At 36.8% G+C, this 21,686-nt stretch overlaps 5 protein-coding genes across 5 annotated transcripts; 4 read left to right on the top strand and 1 right to left on the bottom strand.

Annotated features, from left to right (window-relative positions):
* The first annotated feature begins 2,664 nt into the window (after positions 1 to 2,664).
* On the top strand, positions 2,665 to 7,165 carry LOC133790706 (uncharacterized). The gene is made up of 10 exons (XM_062228449.1): positions 2,665 to 3,117; positions 3,503 to 3,544; positions 3,636 to 3,780; positions 3,873 to 4,102; positions 4,377 to 4,434; positions 4,775 to 4,852; positions 4,950 to 5,038; positions 5,268 to 5,349; positions 5,668 to 5,853; positions 5,945 to 7,165. Exons 1-10 carry the CDS (start codon positions 2,936 to 2,938, stop codon positions 6,080 to 6,082), a joined length of 1,230 nt encoding a protein of 409 aa, XP_062084433.1. The 5' UTR covers positions 2,665 to 2,935; the 3' UTR covers positions 6,083 to 7,165.
* On the top strand, positions 7,033 to 10,107 carry LOC133790707 (uncharacterized). The gene is made up of 6 exons (XM_062228450.1): positions 7,033 to 7,164; positions 7,264 to 7,336; positions 7,447 to 7,495; positions 7,718 to 7,841; positions 8,432 to 8,520; positions 9,763 to 10,107. The coding sequence occupies exons 1-5, from the start codon at positions 7,147 to 7,149 to the stop codon at positions 8,516 to 8,518; spliced, it is 351 nt and encodes a 116-aa protein (XP_062084434.1). The 5' UTR covers positions 7,033 to 7,146; the 3' UTR covers positions 8,519 to 8,520; positions 9,763 to 10,107.
* LOC133790708 (large ribosomal subunit protein eL20z-like) lies at positions 8,698 to 9,756 on the bottom strand. The gene is made up of 3 exons (XM_062228451.1): positions 9,504 to 9,756; positions 9,262 to 9,379; positions 8,698 to 9,119 (listed from the first exon to the last, which is right to left on the bottom strand). Exons 1-3 carry the CDS (start codon positions 9,614 to 9,616, stop codon positions 9,066 to 9,068), a joined length of 285 nt encoding a protein of 94 aa, XP_062084435.1. The 5' UTR covers positions 9,617 to 9,756; the 3' UTR covers positions 8,698 to 9,065.
* A 1,544-nt stretch (positions 10,108 to 11,651) lies between the features above and the next one.
* LOC133790705 (AT-hook motif nuclear-localized protein 14) lies at positions 11,652 to 16,177 on the top strand. Its single transcript, XM_062228448.1, has 6 exons — positions 11,652 to 12,162; positions 13,304 to 13,356; positions 14,382 to 14,513; positions 14,817 to 14,969; positions 15,300 to 15,594; positions 15,794 to 16,177. The coding sequence occupies exons 1-6, from the start codon at positions 11,742 to 11,744 to the stop codon at positions 15,856 to 15,858; spliced, it is 1,119 nt and encodes a 372-aa protein (XP_062084432.1). The 5' UTR covers positions 11,652 to 11,741; the 3' UTR covers positions 15,859 to 16,177.
* Positions 16,178 to 17,174: 997 nt separating this feature from the next.
* On the top strand, positions 17,175 to 21,488 carry LOC133790703 (protein EIN4). Its single transcript, XM_062228442.1, has 2 exons — positions 17,175 to 20,239; positions 20,783 to 21,488. The coding sequence occupies exons 1-2, from the start codon at positions 18,488 to 18,490 to the stop codon at positions 21,332 to 21,334; spliced, it is 2,304 nt and encodes a 767-aa protein (XP_062084426.1). The 5' UTR covers positions 17,175 to 18,487; the 3' UTR covers positions 21,335 to 21,488.
* The last annotated feature ends 198 nt before the right edge of the window (positions 21,489 to 21,686 follow it).

Genomic DNA, 21,686 nt, shown 5'->3' with positions numbered 1-21,686 from the left:
CCTGTGAGCGCTAGCCCTGGTTATCGTCTGTGCATTGTGTATTATGAGCTGAGATGCTTAGTATATGAAATACTTGACTATCGATATGCTTGAGTTTATGAGATGCTATATGTGTAATTGACTTGACAGCTAGATGTGCATGCTCTATTATTGTTGTATTTTCTTGCTGGGCCTTGGCTCACGGGTGCTACGTGGTGCAGGTAAAGGCAAGAGCAAGTTGGACCAGGCCTGAGGTGGAGAGCTCCGAGGTGAAATGTACATAGCCAGCCGTTCGATCACCATGATCGAGGAGTGTGTCAGGACAGAGATTACCTAACTGCTCATTTTGCCTTAGTATGGCTGTTAATGTATTTAAACCTTGTAAATTTTGTAAATGACCTTTAAACTGTCATTTTTGGGATCCCATGTAACGAAACAATGTTTAGTAATGAAAATGTAACTTTTGAGACCAAAACACCTTTAACCCTAGCTCCTCTACTGTTTCAGTAACACGTTTTTACTTTAATGACTTGGTTAGCAAGTCTAGCACTTTATAAACACACAGTGTAGCGGTCTTGGCTATCCAGGGCGTTACATTGGTGATCTTGGCCTGCTCGGTTATCTTCGAGACGATTCTCTCCGCCTCGAAAAACGCGTCAGGGGCCACCTCGGCCTGTTTCTCCACGGCCGGGCCAAAGTGGGGAATCGGCGAGCTGGGCATCACCGCCTTTCCTTTATCTTGTTGGGAGGCCGAGCTTCCCACGTTCTTCTGGGGCAGGTTCTTCTTCGGGGCCATCTGGTCGCCTATCGAACAAAAGAAAACACTTTAGAAAAGGCGACCCAAGTAGAAGGATGAAACAAGTGTTAATTACACGAGCTGGGGTAAGCCCAGCCCGTGGAGACTGGAACCACGCAGTTTAATGAACACGCGCCTAGGCCCTCAACAGATCCCAGATTACTCGGAATTCGTGTGTCAGGGGTCTCAGAATAAAAATTTGCCTTGGGGGGAAAGTTTCAATAGGCAAAACGTGCAAAACCGCTTTTGAGGCGTATTCCCTAAGCTACCCGGTTTTGCACCTAAAATTCCTAAAGGTCCTACCCAGAAATTGTCCCTGAAGAAACACCTTGAAACCCATGTTCTAAAACGATTTCCTGCAACAGGCGTGCCCTAATCTAAGAAGGGCCGTCACCCTCCATATCCACACAACCCAGAAAACCCCTGCATGTGGCTATAGTAATTTTTTTTACCTAAGCTACAGTGGCATGCTTTCAAAATAAACTGGGTCAGAAAACTTACAGTGTATGGCTGGATGGTGAGCGAGATTGCTGCGCTGGTAGGAGCTTCGTTGGTACAGTGGCTTCAAAGGCTTTGAAGAAACTCGTACGCTTAGGCTTCGTGAACGAAGAAGATAAAAACAGCAGAGATGAGGGTTTCGTCCTTCGGAAAGTCAGAGAATGGAGAAGGAAATATGAGAAATTTTTGAATGATAGGGTGGCCCGTGCGTAGGGTGGCCACCCCCTCTTTATACAAGGGGAGGATCACGTGTAAAAGGCTCTTGGAAGACCCTCCACTCGAAATGTGAAACGACGGCTGGTTAGTAGGCTAGGCCATTTAATGCGGTTCTCGTAGAGTGTACCGTCGCCACCCACGACGCTCCACGTATCAGACGCCTGCGAGAAGAATGGAATGCGAAGGGTTGTGGGGGAAGTCTAAAAGCCCCTACTGTGGTCTCCTATACATAACGTCATATACCACGAGCAGGAGCTTGGGGGGCAGATGTACGCCCTGATTTTCCCACGGGCTGATTAGCAGGACGAGCCTCGGACTAATCAGGTTTAGTCCGAGGTGCCCACAGGGCGAAGATCCTATTTCCAGGGCAGATCTTCTCAGCTCGAGAGGGGCATCTGAAGGCCACGCCAGGAGAACAGCTTGGAATACGAGCTGTTCGTGTCGCGAGGAGCCCAGGAAGCTCTGAGCCTTTATGAAATCAACGCACGCAAGATAAACATGCATATATCTGACATCACGTGTCTGATATCCCCTTGACTTCTCGGACACGCAGTAGGAACGTGCGTGTCAGACACCCACGGATGGATTGGGCCGTGCGGCCCATTATATCCTTCCATGCTGATTAGACCACACTTATGTGTCAGGTTTAGGAATTAATCATGAATGCCACAGAGTGGATATGACAAATGGTAAGGTCACGGGATGACCTCCCTACCAACTTCCAGGTGCCTTCTCCTATAAATATGGAGACCCTGGGAGTTGATAGGGGTTGGAAAAAATAGTCTTTGACGGACTATATACTTTGTAAACCAAATACCCAGAGAGGATGAATAATATTGACTAGTGGAGTAGAAGGATTTTAACGTTTGAACCACTTAAAAACGTGTCTTGAGTCACCTAGTTCATTATATAAGATTTCATATGTGTGACGGTTCTACCTTGAGTGCTAATATCTTTCTCTTCTTCTCTTAATTACCCGTTGCCGAAGAACCGCGTCAACAATAACAATTTTACATACATTTTACCAAAATATTATATGTTGTTTTTTATATATTAATATATAATTAATTTTATAAAAGATTGTTATATTCTTTAATAAAATTTGTAGATGGTGTTAAAATTTTGAGGTTAAAAAATAAAAATACTATATCCAACATTAATATGTGTACGGTTGTATGAGATTTTGTTAGAAAGAGAAGAAAAGAACAATACAGCTTGAGTTAAATCTGGGAGTTTGGAAGCCATTACTGCCTACTTGTTCCTTCCTTGTTCGGTGTTCCCTCCATTATGATCGAAGTTGTAGCGACTTATTATGAATGATAATGGTATAGATTCGAATTGGCGTGAGTAGGGTTTCCTACGCTCAAACGCTGGACAAAATCAATTTATTTTACTATATTTCGACGGTGACCAGTGTTGTATGCGGCCTTAACCATTTGTGATCCCATGCTTATGCCGTTGAAGATGCGAAACTTTTTTGATTCAATGGCGGTGCTGGCGTTGTTTCTGTTTCTGGGTTTGAGTCATTTCTCCAATTGCGTGGCATCTGGTTTGTCTTCTTCATCTGAAACTGAGACCACCATGCACACTAACAACTGGGCTGTTTTAGTCTGCACGTCTCGCTTCTGGTACCGAATCAACTTTAGTTTCTTCTTCTGGCTATCTATTATATGCTTCTTAATATTGTATCTCATCTCTTGTTGTTTTTTTCTTTCTTGAATTTTCTGAATTACGTTATTTGGGCGATTTCATTTTTCAGATAAAATTAGGGGTTTACTTAATTTTATGGATTTAAATTGTAATTTCGTGCAAAAATTTGAACTGCTTTACTGGTTACGGAATAATATTTGATCAAATTTGCGATATTGGCAACGATTCATACAAGATGAATGAACTGTAACTCTTCTAGGCAGCGTTAAATGTGCTAAAGAACTTGTTTGGAGAAACTTCTGCTTAGGATAATTGATGGTTTAATCGTTGTATTTAATGAGTATTTGACATGTCTTTGTCCAGGTTTAATTATCGACATATGGCAAATACCTTATCCTTGTATAGGTAAGCAAGATTTTGTCCCCCTTTGGTCTGGATGATCATCTCTTTTTTTTTGTCCTCTCCTTAATGGATGATTTTCATGGTTGTCTTCCAGGACCGTTAAGCGACTCGGAATACCTGATGAGAGAATAATATTAATGTTGGCTGATGATATGGCCTGTAATGCTAGAAACAAGTATCCTGCTCAAGTTTTCAACAATGAGAATCACAAGCTTAACTTGTATGGGGACAATGTTGAGGTTAGCTTGTTGGTCCCATGACTTTCTTTTAACACATATACTTGTGTGTGTGTGTGTGCGCCATTATGTAAGGAAATTCTTAAATTATTCAGGTGGATTATCGAGGTTATGAAGTTACAGTCGAAAATTTCTTACGTGTACTGACCGGGCGTCATGAAACTGCTGTTCCAAGGTCTAAGCGTCTATTAAGTGATGAGGGAAGCCACATTCTTTTGTATATGACAGGGCATGGGGGAGATGAGTTTTTGAAGTTTCAAGACTCAGAAGAGCTCCAAAGTCATGACTTAGCTGATGCCGTGAAACAAATGAAAGAAAAGCGTAGGTTTGTTAGCTTTGTCATTTCTTGTGGAATATTTAAACTTCCAATTTCAGATTATAGATATATTGAGGTTACTACTGCATCTGGTTTTTCCATTGCACTTTGTATGACTGCCTTCTTCACCTTAAAGAAAAAAAGTTGCTTCTCTCTGTAGTACACTTCTATTATGTTCTATTGAACAAATTTATTTTAATTCATTATCCATTTTGAACTTATTATTAAAATTTGGTTTTAGAGAAGGAACTCATATGCTGTTTCATATGTGTATTGATTTTAGATTCAAGGAGCTTATGATTATGGTGGACACTTGCCAAGCTGCCACTCTCTTCTCTCAGGTTGAGATTTGATTTGTCTTATAGTTCTGAATTTTACCACACTGATGTTTTGCTTGCATAGATTTACCTGATTTTATAAATTTATATTTATCTTTGTCATCATTTACTTTTACAAATTGTTCTACACTTTAGTATGTCGACGGTGATTGCTTTATCCATAGTCTGAATCTACAGCTGATTTTCCAGCAAGAGCCTTGTATTATATTGATATTTTTCGTGGTCATGCTTGTCCTTAAATCTTCTGTCTTCAACATTTTATTTCAAGAATATCTAATATTTGATTTAGAAGTTACTGCGTGAAAGTTGAGTTTTATTTTGTACAAAACATCATTTCTTGCAGCTTCAGTCGCCTGGAGTTTTGACTATTGGGAGCAGCATGAAAGGAGAAAACTCATATTCTCATCACTTGGACTCTGATGTATGTATGAATTTGTTATCATTTCCTGATCATTCTAAGTAACACATAGACTGGGCTGACCATGCTATCATTTCTTCTCTCTCTATTTCAAATACAGGTTGGTGTTTCTGTAGTTGATCGTTTTACATTTTATACCCTTGCCTTCTTTGAGAGGCTGAATATGTATGACAATGCCTCATTGAGCAGGTACAATATTAATTTACTTGTATGATCGCATTTATTATCTCTGTACTGCTGCATAGACTTTGAAATTTAAGCTATATATCTTCTTTACAGAAATTGCATGCTTGAAATACCTTTTCATTTCCTGAGGGAATATAATGCTATTTTCCATTTCCATAGTTTTTATTAAAGAGTATTATAGATGAGCATTATTTTCCTAATAAACTGTGGGCATAATGTGTTTTTTGGACAGTCTTTTCAAATCATATAACCCAAGCTTGTTGATGTCAACCGCATATTATCGAACAGATCTGTACCAACGACAATTGGAAGAGGTACAAAGGTGTCTTAGACCCTTCTTTTTCTGCCTCAGAAGTCATGGATCTTCATTTTAATGTAAATGTACTGAAAAAGCATATTTATATGTAGAATATGCGTAAATCATCTAAAATCTTATCTAATACCAATCTATTGAGTGTCAATGTCACCCTTTGGAGAACTTCACATGATTTAAGACCAAGATTTGGTTGTCTTTTGTTTTTGCGAAGCTTCCACATATATTTTAATGTAACAAACTTTTTTTTTTCTTTTTTTCATTTGCTAGTATGAGATCAAACATCCTCTAAAGCTAAACTATCCTTTACTCTCCTTAGGTACCTGTTACAAACTTTTTTGGTTCAGTCATGGGAACAATACACACCGATTCAGCTTACAAAGCTCTATCAAAAAAACCCTCTAGCAGAGCTTATATCAAGATCTCTCCGGATAAATCAACCATCAACAATGAAAGAAAACTGACAGCATCAGATTCAGATCAGCTTCACGATACAAAATCAGGGGTAACTTCTCCATTTTTCCATTCCCGTATTCATTCGTGTGCCCTGGTATATTTTCAACATTGTTATTAACACAAGGAGCATAATCCTGCAGGAACAACCATGTCCATTCACACGTTTCATGAGTAGCTTCAACGACAAGATTGATAAAATTGAAGATATCGATTCTTATGTGAACTATGGCATGTTCATAATGCTTCCATTGTTGCTTCTTTCCACATGGTTATCATAGTTTAGAGTTTTGAGCATATGTAATCTCTTACCTCTGATGCTGAGCCAGTAGAACCCAACATGGGTTTTGCAGTATTTTCTCTTTGTTTTTTTCACTGCATCGGTAGATTTTGGTCTTTTTTTAGAGGAAGGAAAGATGGTCCAGACAGTCCATAGTAAAATCCTTATAATGCTTTTCTGAGCGAGTTGAGTTGGTGTCATTTATACTATCATCGTTTTGAAACGTTGAGCTTCATAACATGCAACTTTAATTATTTATAAGTAACATCCGCAAAATTGTGCAGATGAGATAATATTACCAAATGAAATTCCACCTTTTTGAAAGGAAAAAAAAAATAGAGGGGAGATATTAGTAGCTCCTAAGGTGTCCAAGAATTGATATTAAATTATTAGTAATTATACTAATAATGATATGTCATATCTTAGAGTGCATTTTAACAATTTTCACATTATAATGAGGCAAAATCAGAATGTACATGTATGCTTTTTTTTCTTCAGAGTTTAGAGCAAAATAGATAGTAGTATAAGAGGTGTATATTCATAATTAATTAGTCGAGCTTAAAATGGATAAACTTTACTTTCTTGTTGCCAATCTCATTTAAAGGAATAAGATACGAATAGACATGTAAATGTGATATTTAATAGGGAAAAGACCTGTATATATGAACTTATCTCAAAAAGAAAAAAAAAGTTTATATGAACTAAAAATATTTGTATTATTAATTTATATACGAATTCTGACTAAAGTCTTTTTCGTTCATTTGGATTTTGAGTTGAATATTGAAAGAAAAGTTAATTTTTCGTAATGAATAATTAGATGATAAATTTAGCATTAGTGTCTTGAGATCGTGTATATATATATATAAATTTATATGTATGTATTTTTTAATGAATTAAAAAGAATAAGGTGGGCTTTGAGGTAAGGTTGTTGGTTGGTGTTGATAAGTAGTAAGTTACACTCACTACCTTACTAAACTCCATGGCCGAAGGAGAAGAAGGACAAGAAGAAGTAAAAGAGAAAGGAAGAGCTTCAATTCAATTCCAGAGGCAATTCCATCAAATACCATGATACCCTTTAAAGAGGTATACTTTCTTATCTTCTTCATTTTGCATTTTCTCTACTACACTCTACAGATCTTATCAGAAAGATCATTCAATTGTAAAATGTGTGTGTATGTATAGGAAAAAGACGCCAAGAAAGAAGCTTTCAGGAAGTATTTAGAGTCCAGTGGCGTTGTTGATGCTCTCACCAAAGGTTTTATTTTCATTTTTGGGTCAAAATTTCTTCTGGGTCAATTCTTGTTTTTGGGTTTATTGTCTCATATCATTTATGATTATTGATGAACAATTCTATCTATTTTGTAGTTCTGGTTTCTTTATATGAGCAACACGAGAAGCCTTCCTCTGCCCTCGAGTAAGTTCCTTACTGTAAATTGCAGGTCCCTTTTTTAAATATGAGCTTAGGGTTTTTTAATTTGATTATCTAAGGACAATTATTTCTCCTGTTATGTTAATTGAAGAGCTGGCTTCAAAGATGTCTACTTGATTATCATTTATGAGTTTTTTTAGTTTTGAAAAAAAATTGTATGATATGGCATCAAAGGGTATCCAAGGTGATTGTTTTTCACCGTGACAGGTTTATTCAACAAAAACTAGGGGGACCATCTGCCTCTGATTATGAAAAGTTACAAGCTGAGATGTCAGATTTACAAAATAAGTACAACCAGCTTTTGGCTACACATCAAGAAACCTGCAAAGAGGTTTGTGTGCATTGCAATATCTGTTTTTTGGGGGGGTTTTCTACTTGCTGTTGCCAATGGTTTTACCGATTTGATTTGATTCACAATAAGTAGTTAAAACAATTAATAACCCATTTCTCTCATATTTAAACTTTGTCAAAGTTTGGTTGAAGTAGTTACATGAATAGTAATGACTATAAGTACAATTGAGTTATAGCTCTGATGCTTAGTATAAGCAAAACGGGTGTACATTACACGACATGTTTGGTTCGCATTGAATGAATATATATGTATGTACGTCTATGAATTGCTGTTACAACTATCTGTAGGGTCCGATCTTAGCAAATGAACAGAACACATGATAGAGTATGTATTGTACATGAAAATGTCAGAGCGCATGAGCTGGTGATGTCTGAGAATTAATTATGATACATGTGTTATGTGTGTTGATCCTGACCTTGCCTCCAAGTAACAGAAACTTAGTTAGCATCATCGTCATTGCTTTATCTGATCTGTATATGTGGTCCATTTCTTATGATTCTTTATTGTCTATTCATCTGTTTTTGTTTTTACCCGCGTTAAACCTGTTATGACTGAGAAATTGAATGCAGTTAGAAGAAGTTAAGAGTTCGTGCGATGTAGAACCTTCGTCGACCAAGGAGACTTCTGATGGGGAAGCTCAGAAAGAGAGGCTTTGAAGGTGACAAAGTTGTTTAGTACATGGTTAAGCAAACAATATTTCATTTATGATGATATGAATTTACAGTTGGGAAGCATTGTTCCTCAATAGTTGCATGACTATATCTTTAGGAACAGCAAGACTTTCTTTTTTTAAAACTGGGCTCCTCGCCTTACCCTACATTATTCGACGAGAAGAGGCAGTGTTCTGATGTAGTTCATTTCAAGAGAAATGCATTTATTTTCATTACTCTCTCCTTCTAAATCTTCTTTCATGGTTTGAAATTGATGGTTCAACCTCTGTATCATTTACTCTTAATTGCATAGTAATGCATTTGGTAAAACAAAGTAGATAAATACACTTTTAATAACTTCACCAAGACTTGCCCCCAGCTTAAGAAATACAATTATTCATTCTGAAAGTGTTACTGTTAGAGTTACTATGTTCCTATTGTAAATTCATTACAGTGATAAACATACATGGCACTGGTATGCCCAAATTCAGTACAGAAAACTCAACAAGTGTGGTTGAATAATCCCTGTGTCCAGTCAAAACATGAGACCCAACTAACAGAAAACAGCAACTAGGGAAACCAAGACAATGACCGAGCAAATCAAAGCCTGCAAAATATCATTATCTTCAGCCAATAAAAACAAAAAATGACCAAAACCATGGAAACATAGAAAACCATATGTGACCAACACTAGAAAACGACAGAAGCTACTTTGGCTTGGTTTGTGAGTTTTTATTTTTTTTACTTACTGCAATGGCTGATGCTGCAAGTCCAGGTCTTTCTCTAGGATCTTTAAGGTAATAGTTTCCAAAGTAAAGCACTGTAGCATAGTACCATAATGGTGGAAATACAAACCCCAATAAAAACCTGCTCAAACAAACATAACAGACCAAACTAGTACAAAATTAATGCCCTTTGTCCTTTGATTCCAAACATGATACTGTTGAATTGAAAAGAATATAAGAAGAGAAATTAATGTAATAGTACTCACGAGAACCATCCAATGCCACAACCAAAACATGGCAGAGACTTCTCAAAAATCCCACCAGAAGAAGAGTCTAACAAAGAAATGTCCCCTCCTTCAACATGGATTTGCATTTCCATCTCTTTATTCTCAAATTCACCTATATAAACCGCCACAACTGTTACTCTTAATCAATCATCTTCATCTATCTTTATAGTTACCGTTCCATTCCACCATGAAAACTAAAATACTGACCTTGCTTGTGTGGCTGGTGTTGATCTTCCAGCACTGACGACGACGATGAACGGGTGATCCCCGAGGCTTTCGGCTTGTGCATGTTCAAGTTTGTATGCCCAGATTCTTCAACTTAATTTGTTTTGAACGTCTGAAATCTAATGGGCTGTGAAGCAAAGATAGTGAAATAAAAGGGATGATTATGGATAAGAGTTTAAGGAAACCATTATTTATGTAAGGGAATTGAAAAACGAAAGAACACAGTGCATGTTAAGGAGAACAGAAGAGAGAACTAATTGGGGTTCCATGTTTGAAAATAAACTGTTCCCTCCTTTTCTGTTTTTTTTTTGACAAAAAAGAATTGCTATGTTTTAATATCTATATTTTGGATTCTTTATTTATATTTAGAAAAAATATATACATTTATATACCTGTAATAAGGGGACGATGCATAATTTTGTTCCCTTAAAAACATAGTCGTTATTTTTCAGAAGTAAAAAAGAATTTCTTACAAGTTTGGACCAATTATCTAATATTACATGGATCAGAATTTTTTCATACAAAAATGACATAAAGATAGAAAAAAATTTCATAAAAACTATATTTTGAAATATAGTATTTTGTTTGAGCATCATCTAAGTTTTTAGAAAATTTCGAATAATTTATAGTACAAAAAATAAAGTTCGAACAAGTTATCTTTTAAGCGTATAAAAAAACAGTCATGCGTGCAACAAATTATTTAAATTTTATTTTCTACACGGTAAATTATTCAGAATTTTTCAAAAATTTAAAGGATGCTTTAAATAACTACAATGTACATACCAAAAAAAAAAATTTGCCGAAAATACTTCATGAGCCAAAAACTAAAAAGGTGCTCTCATGTGTATTTTTTGGATACACCTGAAAATTACCCAATATTATATTAAGATGATGGTATAGAATTAGTAATTTTATTAAAATTTTCTTTTTTCATGTGTTGTACTGCTGGACTAAATATAGGGATGTAATGCTCCTATTTGTACAATTCCTTGTGAGATGGTAAATTTTTTTCTAAAAGAATTTCCACATTAATCTCTATATTCTTATTTTTCTTTCCATTAATAATTTGTTTATCTCTAATTTTTAACAGTATTTTATAAATTTAATATGCGAGTTATCAACTGTTAGATTGTTTGATATATTGTCTTTTTTGTGAAATTTTAATATTACTATTATAATGTCCGAGAGATATAATGGAAATAAAATGAAAGGAAAAAAAAAACTCATGCTAGAATGAGAATAGAATAAATAATAATTATTTACTTTTTATTAGAAAATATGCGAGGCTTAAGTTTATTTAAAAAAAAAAATGAATTCAGTTATAATTTCAAGACATTTATAAAATTTACACGTAATCATCATATAGATATTATATTTCTTTCTTAGATAGCATCATATAGATATTATTTTATAATTAATAAATACTTTCACACATTTATATAATAATTTTTAATATTATAATAAGAAAAGATAATTTTTTAATTTTCCATACTAAATTGGCGGCTAAGCTTTCTGTATGTTTTGTGTGTGCTCTTTTTTTTTTTTACAAATTTTTTTTGTGTATTTTGTACATATAAAAAAGCAGTTACCTATTTTTTTATTTGGAAGATCATGCATGATCTCACGAAATTAGCACAAAGTTGAGAATTAAAAAAATTAATAAAGAAATGGTTACGTTACTAAAATAGTAGTGCTAAAAAAGGAAAAAAAATGAATATTTCTAGGGCTTTTCAATGTAATAATATAATATATGAAAAACGGAAGAGATGGTCAGAAAGTCAAATAAATAAAATCAATGAAATGAAAAAGGTTACACCTAAATCTGATCCAACGGCTGATATGACTTTTGGCCGAATTATATATAGATATGTATGAGAGTAAAAAAAAGAAAAAAAGAAAAGAAAAATGAATTTTCAATAAAAAGTTTTAATTAAAAAATAAAAAAAAATTGGCATTCCACACACTCTCTCTACCATTTCTTTCTCTCTCTCTATGGAACCCAATGAAAACCAACTCAGCTCCTACCACCACTACCACCACCTCCATCACCACCACCACCAACAGCAACAGCAGCAGCAGCAGCAGAGCCCCAGTTCCGGTGCCGCCCCTGCCGCCACCGCGTCTCCCACCAACGGCCTTTTGCCCAACACCCACTCCGGCGGCGATGGGACCCACATGGTCTACCCTTCTCACTCCGTTCCCTCCGCTGTGACGTCGCCGCTGGAGCCGGCCAAGCGGAAGAGAGGCCGACCCAGGAAGTATGGCACTCCCGAGCAAGCCTTGGCTGCTAAGAAGGCCGCTACGACGTCGTCTCACTCATCTTCCAAGGAGAAGAAGGACCAAGCCGCCGCCGCCGCCGCTTCCTCGCCTTCCTATTCCGCCTCCTCTAAGAAATCCCAGCTCGTTGCTCTTGGTGGGTCTTTTTATTTTCGTAGAATTTGGCTGATTTATGGTGCAAAATTGAGTCTTTTTGATGCTGTGTTTTTGTGTGTTCTAAATTGCATGGTGTTGGTTTCTTTTTTTGGTGCATTGTCTTCGACCCCTCTGGTGTTTGGGGTTTCTTTTTTTGCAACATTGTGTGGATTTCTTTGTTCATTTTCAGGTGGGTCTTTGAGACTCTTTTGTATTTTGGTCTTCCCTTGTTGAATTTCTTCTGTTCTGGTGAGTTTGGTGGTGGTGGTGTTCCGAATCTCTGGAATATATACATATATATATTTATTGGTTTGTGGTGCAAGTCGCCTCTTTTACTGCTGTGCTAACCGATTACCCCTAAACCTCAACATTCCATTTCCAATGTAATAGATTTTTACATGTGAATTTATACTGTCTTGAGGTAGGCAGTCTAAGATTTCTCAGTACTGTGCTCTGGTATTAAATAATGGATACTTATATAGGTTGTATAACAGCCCATGTTGCTTGTATGGAACGTTTAATATGAGGAAAACTTTTCTACTTCGGATTGGGTTTTCAACGCTGTCCCCTTTTTCTATACTGTATGAAATATTAATTTTCTAATGAAAACTTGTCCGGCATATTCTTTAGAATATTAAAGATTGGCTCGCTTGTTTTATTTTCTTTAGGTAACACTCTTACAGATCTATATAAATAAATATATATATTTTTATATTTTTGGAGGCTATAAAAGTTTAAGATGCTATTTTGTTTGACTTTTAGAGTTCTAACTTCTAAAACGAGAAAAATGTTAGTTAACCCACCTAGAAAAAAGTTCATACAATACAAGTAAGAATAAATTTAGTGAAGTATTGTGTTGCTTCTCCACTTGACATTTAGATTCAAAACCTCTTCTGCCTCCAGTTGCTTAATGTTTACAGATGTTCTTTATTTCCACTCTCTCTTGCTTCCCTGGAATCTTCTTTCACTTTTGTTTATTTTGCGATGTCATATTACTTGTAAAAACATTAGTTGATGACACAACTTATATGAAATAAAATTGTTTTCCATTTTTATGGTTTTTTAATTCAGATAATTTTTGAACACTCGTTCTTGTATCAGGTGAGCGGATTTATTCTCCTACTTTTTATTCTTTGATGCAGGCAATGCAGGACAAGGTTTTACTCCACATGTTATCAATGTAGCTGCCGGCGAGGTATGCTTGCATCCAGCCATTATGGATGCTATAGTGTTCATTTTAGATGTTTGACCGTTGCATGAATCAAAAGGGAGCACAAAAAAGAGATACATATTCGTTTTATTGCTAAACTTTTCTAAGCAAAATAGTGAAACATAAACTTTACTGTCAGTCTTTTTAGAGTTAAAAATTCTTATATTTATTTTTTTATTAAATATTTTTTTAAGAAAACAATCCCTTTCTGTTTGCATCTTTATTGAATGAAGAAAAATCAAATCTGAATTATTTTTACTAAATAGTATGAAAAGGTTGCTGTATGGCTAGCTATAGCAATTGTTTGCAGTCATTCTATAATTTTAATTCATGGTATATTCACTTTAAGGTTGATCCAAAATATTTTGCCTTTAATATTAATACCAAAACCAGGATACAGACTGACTGAAACCCTTTAAATGAGCATTTTATATGTAGTTGTGACCAGCATGCTTTTTTAATTATCATGTCATTGTGTAATCGGCAGAATTTTATCTAGTTCTTATCTATCGACACTTGTACATAACTTTTAAGTGGATTATTTCTGAAGGTGAAGCTAATTTCAGTTAACAACTTTTGCATGAGTTCTTTAGTTATTGAGATTTGTTAATGTTACTATTTACAAATTTTAACATTTTCATGTGAACTTGCTTCAGGATTGCCTATTTCTTGTTTGGTTACTTGTAGTAGATAGTTGGTTAGTTGATGATGGCGACTGACTTTGTGGTTTTGTTACTTGACCACGCTTTTTGTTTAACCCAAAAATTGGCTTAGCTGTAAATAGCATTGCTGATACCGTTTCTGTTTTAAGAGTTTCACATTGTGCAGAATTTCTTGATTAGCTTATTTTATTTCCTCTTCTTTCACTAAATCCTCTTAGCGTGATGACAGTAATTTTGTGACCAACCTAAATGGCTTGTTGAGATGCTGCTTCTATTTTTCTTGTATTATTTACTTAGGTTATCTTTATTTGTTAACCTGCTCACCTGATAGTTGGATGCATTTAGTAGGATGTGGGCCAGAAAATTATGATGTTCATGCAACAGAGCAAGCGAGAAATATGTATCCTGTCTGCGTCTGGCACAATTTCAAATGCATCTCTTCGCCAACCGGCTACTTCCGGAGGCAGCATTACATATGAGGTAAAATATACTGAATTCTTTGTTAAAATGATCAGCACAAGTGAAGTATGGTCTCTCAATTTGAATGACTCTCTTCTATCATAGCATAACAAGCGCCAATAAGAATAAATTTGGCAATTATTTCCTCTATCTGAAAAAAAATAGCAGAAAGTTGATATGTTTTCAATGCTGGTTTGTTAAAAGTCATTTACAGGATGGCAGCATTTTGTTTGATTAAAATATTATATTTGTTGTGCCATTGTCTCATATATTACATGCTAAATTTCACCATCTTAACATAATAATTTCATGCTGTGAAATTAGGGTCGGTTTGACATTATTTCTTTCTCCGGATCTTATGTACGTACCGAGCTTGGAGGCAGGAGCGGTGGATTCAGCGTGTGTCTATCCAGTACAGATGGGCAAATCATTGGAGGTGGAGTTGGAGGACCACTAAAGGCTGCAGGGCCAGTACAGGTGCTTTTTTCTTTGGTTGGAGTAGATAATGGTTATATTATCGTAATAATCACTAAATGGTAACATAGTTAGATATTAGTCACATTATGTAGGGCTCAAGTGGGACATGATATATTAGCTTATTCTATGTTCTTGCATGTGTGTGTGTGAAAGAGAAAGAAGATAAAGATATAGATATGCTTTGAGTGTAGTTTCAATGTCTCAAAAGTGTTGTTTGCATAGTGAACAGGATTTGGACATTGAGGAGTAACAGTAACCAAAATAAGTGCAAGTTCCTGTTCATTTTTATCTTGGGAGTGTCAATGATACAGTATATGAATATGTGCACAGGTTATTGTGGGTACATTTTTGATTGATAGCAAGAAGGACGTCAGTGGTGGTGTGAAAGGTGATGCATCTACTATGAAATTGCCATCACCAGTTGGTGTGACGTCTCCCTCAAGTGTAGGTTTCCGCCCTGCTGTTGACCCTAGTGGAAGAAATCCAGTCAGGGGAAATGATGATCAGCAAGCAATGGGGGGTGGTCATTTCATGCTTCACCGTGGCATGCATGTGACATCTTCACGGCCCACAGAGTGGAGAGCTGGTCCGGATGCTCGAAGCACTGCTGGTTATGAATTGACAGGTATGAACAGACAGACAATAAAGGGTTTTCTTTTCTTTCTTCATAAAGCATAGAACTTTTGTAAGTTAGACACGCGGTTAAACACGTGAAATCACTTACCCTGATCGGTAAAACAATCATTGGTTTCTTTTTTGACTTGACATACATGCATCTAACCAGTAAAGAGAGAATCTGAATTGGGTTATTGTTTACTTTGCAGGAAGAGGTGGTCTTGCAGCACATCAATCTCCAGAAAATGGGGACTATGATCAAATTCCTGATTAAGCATTTTCTCTTGGGAGTTTGAAAGCAATGAATGTTTTGTCTTAGAAAGATGTATAATATTTTACCAGCACTCTTTTGTTAGGCAATGCTGTTAATAGTTTGCACCATACATTAGAGAGAGAGAGAGAGTGAGAGAGAATCATCACACCCTGGAGAGTCCTTAAATTATTTTCACTTTCCTCCTTTTTCATTAAGGTGTTTTCTTTCTTTCTTTCTTTCTTTTTTTCTTCTATCTTTTGTTGAATTTTCGTACTGGGTCGCTGGGCAATTCCTGTTTATACTAGGGATGAATAAAGTAGTTCCTCAATGCTTTTCGGAATTACATCCTCCCATTACTGCCAAGTTATTTGCAGTCACCAATTTTGTCGACAGATTCATTCATCGTTTTTAAAGTGAACAGGTGAAAGTGGCACCCTTTTTGCTGTACTACTTGGTTGTTTGAACTATGTTGTGAACAAGTTAAACCATGTTATGTTTGTCGGGTTAGTTAAAAGTTTGCTGAGAATATCATCATCATCATCATCAGTTGATTTCTTATGGAAAAAGCGACCAAATGGAAAAGTTTAACACAAGAAAGTTTGGTGCTTGTTTGGTAAAGGCGGTGAAGTAGCATATGCAAACAAACAAAAAGTTACAACCTTTGTTATAAATGAGGTCTTCATGCCACTTTTTATTCCTTTTTTGGGGCCTACTTTCTTTATGTGTACCACAAACGGTTGTGTTTGTTCAGCTCAAGCACAAGTCAAGTGGAAGTAGTCGGTTACATCCTCAAAATCAAAGCCCAAATAATTGACTAATTACATATTCTTTGGATAAAGCCAACCATTGTAAAGATCACATACACACTCTAGCAAAGATTCCACATTCATATAGTGCAATAAATTGGTCAAACAAGAAGAAAAAAGAGTGTCCTTTTCTCCACTTTGGAATATAGACCAATACTAATATGTCATAAACAATCCCAACTTGTCTTCGGGGGTATTTAGTGAACATTTTGTGTTTAATTCACATTAGAAATGGGTGTGTTAGTAGTTGTTTAATTACACTTGTGTACTTAAAAATGGGCAAAGAAGTCAAAAGTCTATTCTTTTGGGACAAACATTGTTAGTATGGTAGTAAATAAAATCCACACACATGGGCCACACCATGCGTAATTGACCTTAGACTAAATACCGCGTGTTAATTAATATACATAAAATATCAGAAGTGTTATAGGACCAAGACCAACCATATCAATCCACTTATATAAAAATCAGTACTTTAAAAACACACACAAGAAAAATCCAAAGCCACCTATCAAAGCTCATCATTAACACGTGCGCCACGTGACCCTCGAACGACGACAACCATTCCCATACAATTGGATTGGGTGGGTTTGGGCCCAACCCAATCCAAAAACCCAAGTGGCGAAAGCTAAGCTCAACCGCCACAGTCTTATCTTGCCAAACTCCCCCAACCAGTCATCGTTAAAGACAGCCAGAATTACAACGTTTGACCAATCCAGCGGTTGAGAGACTAGTGTCCACGTGAAGCAAGTGAACTCGCCAACACTGTAACACGGTTTCATAACAATCTTTTTGGGAAGTCGAAATCGGAAGAAGTAAAAATACAAAAGTGGGTGTGAGTTGTGACTGTAATCAGTTAAAGAGGTTTGATGGGGTGGTGGTGTGACGAGGACATCGATGAAAGAGAAGGTCCAGGTTCTCTTCACGTAAAAATTTGTGGGTCCCAATTCTCAGAACCCGCTTAAACCCCTTTTTCCTTTTCTTCAAGCTCCAGCTCTCTGGACCCATTGGCCATAGTCCCCACGCTGCGTCTTTCTTTTTGGTGGTTAACTTTTCAGAGAGTGAGAGTGTAGAGAATCGTTTTTGGTTAAAGTAGGCTTTTTTTTAGCTTTTGTAGAATAAGGGTATCTTTTTTTTTTTTTTTTCAGTTATATGTTTTTTAAAACTTTAGACGGATTTCGCTTTCTGGGCATTGAAGATTGATCACTGTATGCGGTCTTGGTGGTTTGTTTCGGTAAAAAAAAGTTAAAAAAAAGACTAGTTTGATATTGATTTGATTGTGATTGGAAGAGAAGCCCGGGTGGCACAACACAAGGTGGTCTAAAAAATATCTTATTGGGTTTTTTTTTCCGTGTTTGTTTTGTTTTTCTTTTCTTTTCTATTACGTTTTGGTCAAGATGGTCGGTTTGGTATCTTAGAGATTTGGATCATCATCAGTTTTTGGTTGTGAGATCAACACCTTTTCTCATCAGTTTCTGGTTGAAGAGTTCACGAAACTTCTTTTCTCAAGGTATCGGTTTTCCTCTTATGGAGATTTCTTAAAGGAATTAGTTTGGTTAAGTGAAAAGAAAACGGTCTTTATTAGCTCGACCATTTAGGAAATGTGGATCTTGAACTCTAGCAGATTGATGCAACTCTTTCTAAAACAAGCCAGGTGGGCATTTCAGATCTCGGATTAAGGCTGATAGTTTCTGGGAAATGAGAACCTGAAACTTGTGTTGAAGGTCACTCTTTAGTTTGTCTTCACTTCTTCATATTGAGCTTTATAGCTTTTGGAAATTCTCAGGAAAAAGAAAAAATAGAAAATGGTTTGAACTTTTCAGTAGAGTAGCTACTTGGGTGCAATGTTAAAAGCTTTCCATCTTATATTGTTCATTTCTTATTTCATTGTATCAGTTTCAGCCGATGATAATGAATTTCCTCACTGTAGTTGTGATGATGAGGGCTTTTGGAGCCTTGCAACGATTCTTGAGTGTCAAAAAGTGAGTGATTTCTTGATTGCAGTGGCATACTTTTCAATCCCTATCGAACTCCTTTACTTTGTTAGTTTCTCAAGCCTTCCATTCAAATGGGTTCTCTCTCAGTTTATTGCATTTATAGTCCTTTGTGGGTTGACCCATTTACTCAATGGATGGACCTATTATGGTCCTCACTCATTCCAATTGATGTTGTGTCTCACCATTTCAAAATTCCTCACAGCCTTAGTATCTTGTGCAACAGCCATAACCCTTTTAACTTTGATCCCTCTTCTTCTCAAAGTCAAAGTAAGAGAGCTGTTCTTGAAGCAAAATGTGTTGGAGTTGGACCAAGAGGTTGGTTTGATGAAGAGACAGAAAGAAGCAAGTTGGCATGTCCGGATGTTGACTAGAGAGATTAGGAAGTCACTTGATAAGCATACCATATTGTACACTACTCTTGTTGAACTTTCCAAAACATTGGATTTGTACAATTGTGCTGTTTGGATGCCAAATGAGAACAGAAGAGAGATGAACCTGACTCATGAGTTGAAGCCCAGATCTTCACAGGGCTACCCTCGTGCTATACATATTAGTGACCCAGATGTCTTAAAGATAAGAGAGAGCAAGGGGGTGAGGATTCTGAGGTCTGACTCAGCCCTTGGGGCTGCAAGCAGGGGTGAGTCTGGGGAGTCAGGTGCTGTGGCTGCTATTCGGATGCCAATGCTTCGGGTATCAAATTTTAAGGGTGGTACTCCAGAGATGGTTGAGACTTGTTATGCTATACTGGTTTTGGTTCTTCCAGGTGCCAATGCTAGAGGTTGGAGCGAACCCGAAATGGAGATAGTTGAAGTGGTAGCCGACCAGGTAGCTGTGGCGCTGTCTCACGCTGATGTTCTTGAAGAGTCTCAAATGATGAGAGAAAAACTTGCAGAGCAAAATCGTGCCTTGCAACAGGCCAAGAAGAATGCATTGATGGCCAGCCAAGCTAGGAATACATTTCAGAAGGTAATGAGTCATGGAATGAGAAGGCCTATGCATTCAATCTTAGGCTTGCTTTCGATGGTCAGTGAGGAGAATATGAGCTTTAAGCAAAGGATTATCATAGACACAATGCTTAAAACCAGCAATGTTCTATCAACTTTGATAAATGATGTCATGGAGATTTCAGCAAATGATAATGGAAGGTTCCCACTTCAAATGAGGCCTTTTGAATTACATTCCATGACAAGGGAAGCTGCTTGCCTAGTAAAGTGCTTGTGTATATATAAAGGTTTTGGCTTTGAAACTGATGTCCAAAGCTCGTTGCCTAATCAGGTGATTGGTGATGAAAGCAGGGCTTTTCAAGTTATTTTGCATATGGTTGGATATCTACTGAGCATATATAACGGTGGTGGAACTGTCGTGTTCCGGGTTTTTTCTGGAAATGGTGGTGAGGGTAGGGCTGATAATAAGATGCAGAATATGTGGAGATCAAATGTGGCAGATGAGTTTGTAAGTATAAAGTTTGAATTTCAGATCAGTAAAGGAGGTTCTGGGACAGAAGGATCAACAGCAGATATAGAATATGCTAGTGGGCGGCATAACAGTGATGAAATAAAGGAGGGCCTGAGTTTCAGCATTTGCAAAAGGCTAGTGCAAGTAAGCCGTCTATATGTCCTCATTGAATATATTTGCATATTACATAGATTGTGTACTTGATTGCACCCTTGTAACTGAAAGTTGATAAATTTGACGATTTGTGATAGTTATCAAGTGGAAATAGCTAACTTGCACTTCAATCCATTCCATATTTGCTAATGTACATTTTTGAACCGACATGTTAAAGGTCAACTGTGGTATCCATCTCTTGCTCAGGACATGTTAAAGATTTAAGAACAGTTTTCTTTTGTTTTTTTGTTTTTATTTTGGGGTGCAATAGGTATAGCTTTATCTCTGCTAGCGGACTTTGTCCTTTAGACACAGTTAAACAGGTTGGGGACTTTTCTCTCCATGAACTAATTAGTAATACAGACAAAAGTGCCAGCATAATAGTCCTTACAACTGACAAACTAAGGACATGTTTGGTAGCTAAGTCATGTCCAACTTATAAATATAGGCAGATGTATTTATTTAAGTTTTGCCTGATAAGGTAAAAAAAAAAAGGATTATGCATCTTCTAATTTTTCTTGAAACCCTTTTCAGATGATGCAAGGTAATATCTGGATATCTCCAAATCCAGTGGGGTTTGCACAAAGCATGACGCTTGTTCTCAGGTTCCAAAACCGACCTTTAGGAAGAGGAATTTTTGCTGTTGGAAATTTGCTAGATCAACAGCAGCCAAGGTCCAATTCACAGTTCAGAGGCCTCCGAGTTATACTAGCTGATGACGACGGTGTAAACAGGACAGTGACCAAGAAGCTGCTAGAGAGGCTGGGCTGTCAAGTGTTGGCTGTTTCCTCTGGTTTTGAGTGCCTGACTGCTGTTACTAGTGCTGAAAACGCATGCCGAGTGGTTCTTCTGGATATTCATATGCCTGAAATGAATGGGTTTGAAGTGGCTATGCGAATCAGGAAGTTCCGCAGCCGTAGCTGGCCATTGATAATAGCTGTCACAGCGAGTGCAGAGGAGAATGTATGGGAGAGGTGTCTGCAGATAGGCATGAATGGATTAATTCGAAAACCTGTTGTCTTGCAAGGTCTAGCTGATGAACTTCAGAGAGTCCTGCAGCGAGCTGGTGGTGGTGAAGGCATGTGAAGTTAAGTCTCATTGGCAATTGGGGCCTTAGTTTTTCAGTCTTGAAATTCGATTGAGGTGTTTCATAATTGAGAGAGCACCAAATACAAAGAACTCAACTCACAATGTAAAACTTACTGTTTACTTACAAATTGTAGCTGTTAGATTATGCTAACCATTTTGGTGATTTAAGCTATATAATCATGTAATGGCGGATAGTATTGGTTGTACCTGGACTTTTAAATCCAAGTTGACCATCTTACATGAAAGTATGGAAGTTTAGATAGAAGACCACCAGCAAGAACTACTGGTTGGTTGCAATCCCATATACAAATTGATTTTTACTACTCATAAACATGCACTATATAAATGG

This window comes from Humulus lupulus, chromosome 7, assembly GCF_963169125.1.
Source record: "Humulus lupulus chromosome 7, drHumLupu1.1, whole genome shotgun sequence".
NCBI classification, from domain to species: Eukaryota; Viridiplantae; Streptophyta; class Magnoliopsida; order Rosales; family Cannabaceae; genus Humulus; species Humulus lupulus.
The sequence above is the reverse complement of the archived record's forward strand: the minus strand, read 5'-3'. Positions and strand labels throughout refer to the sequence as shown.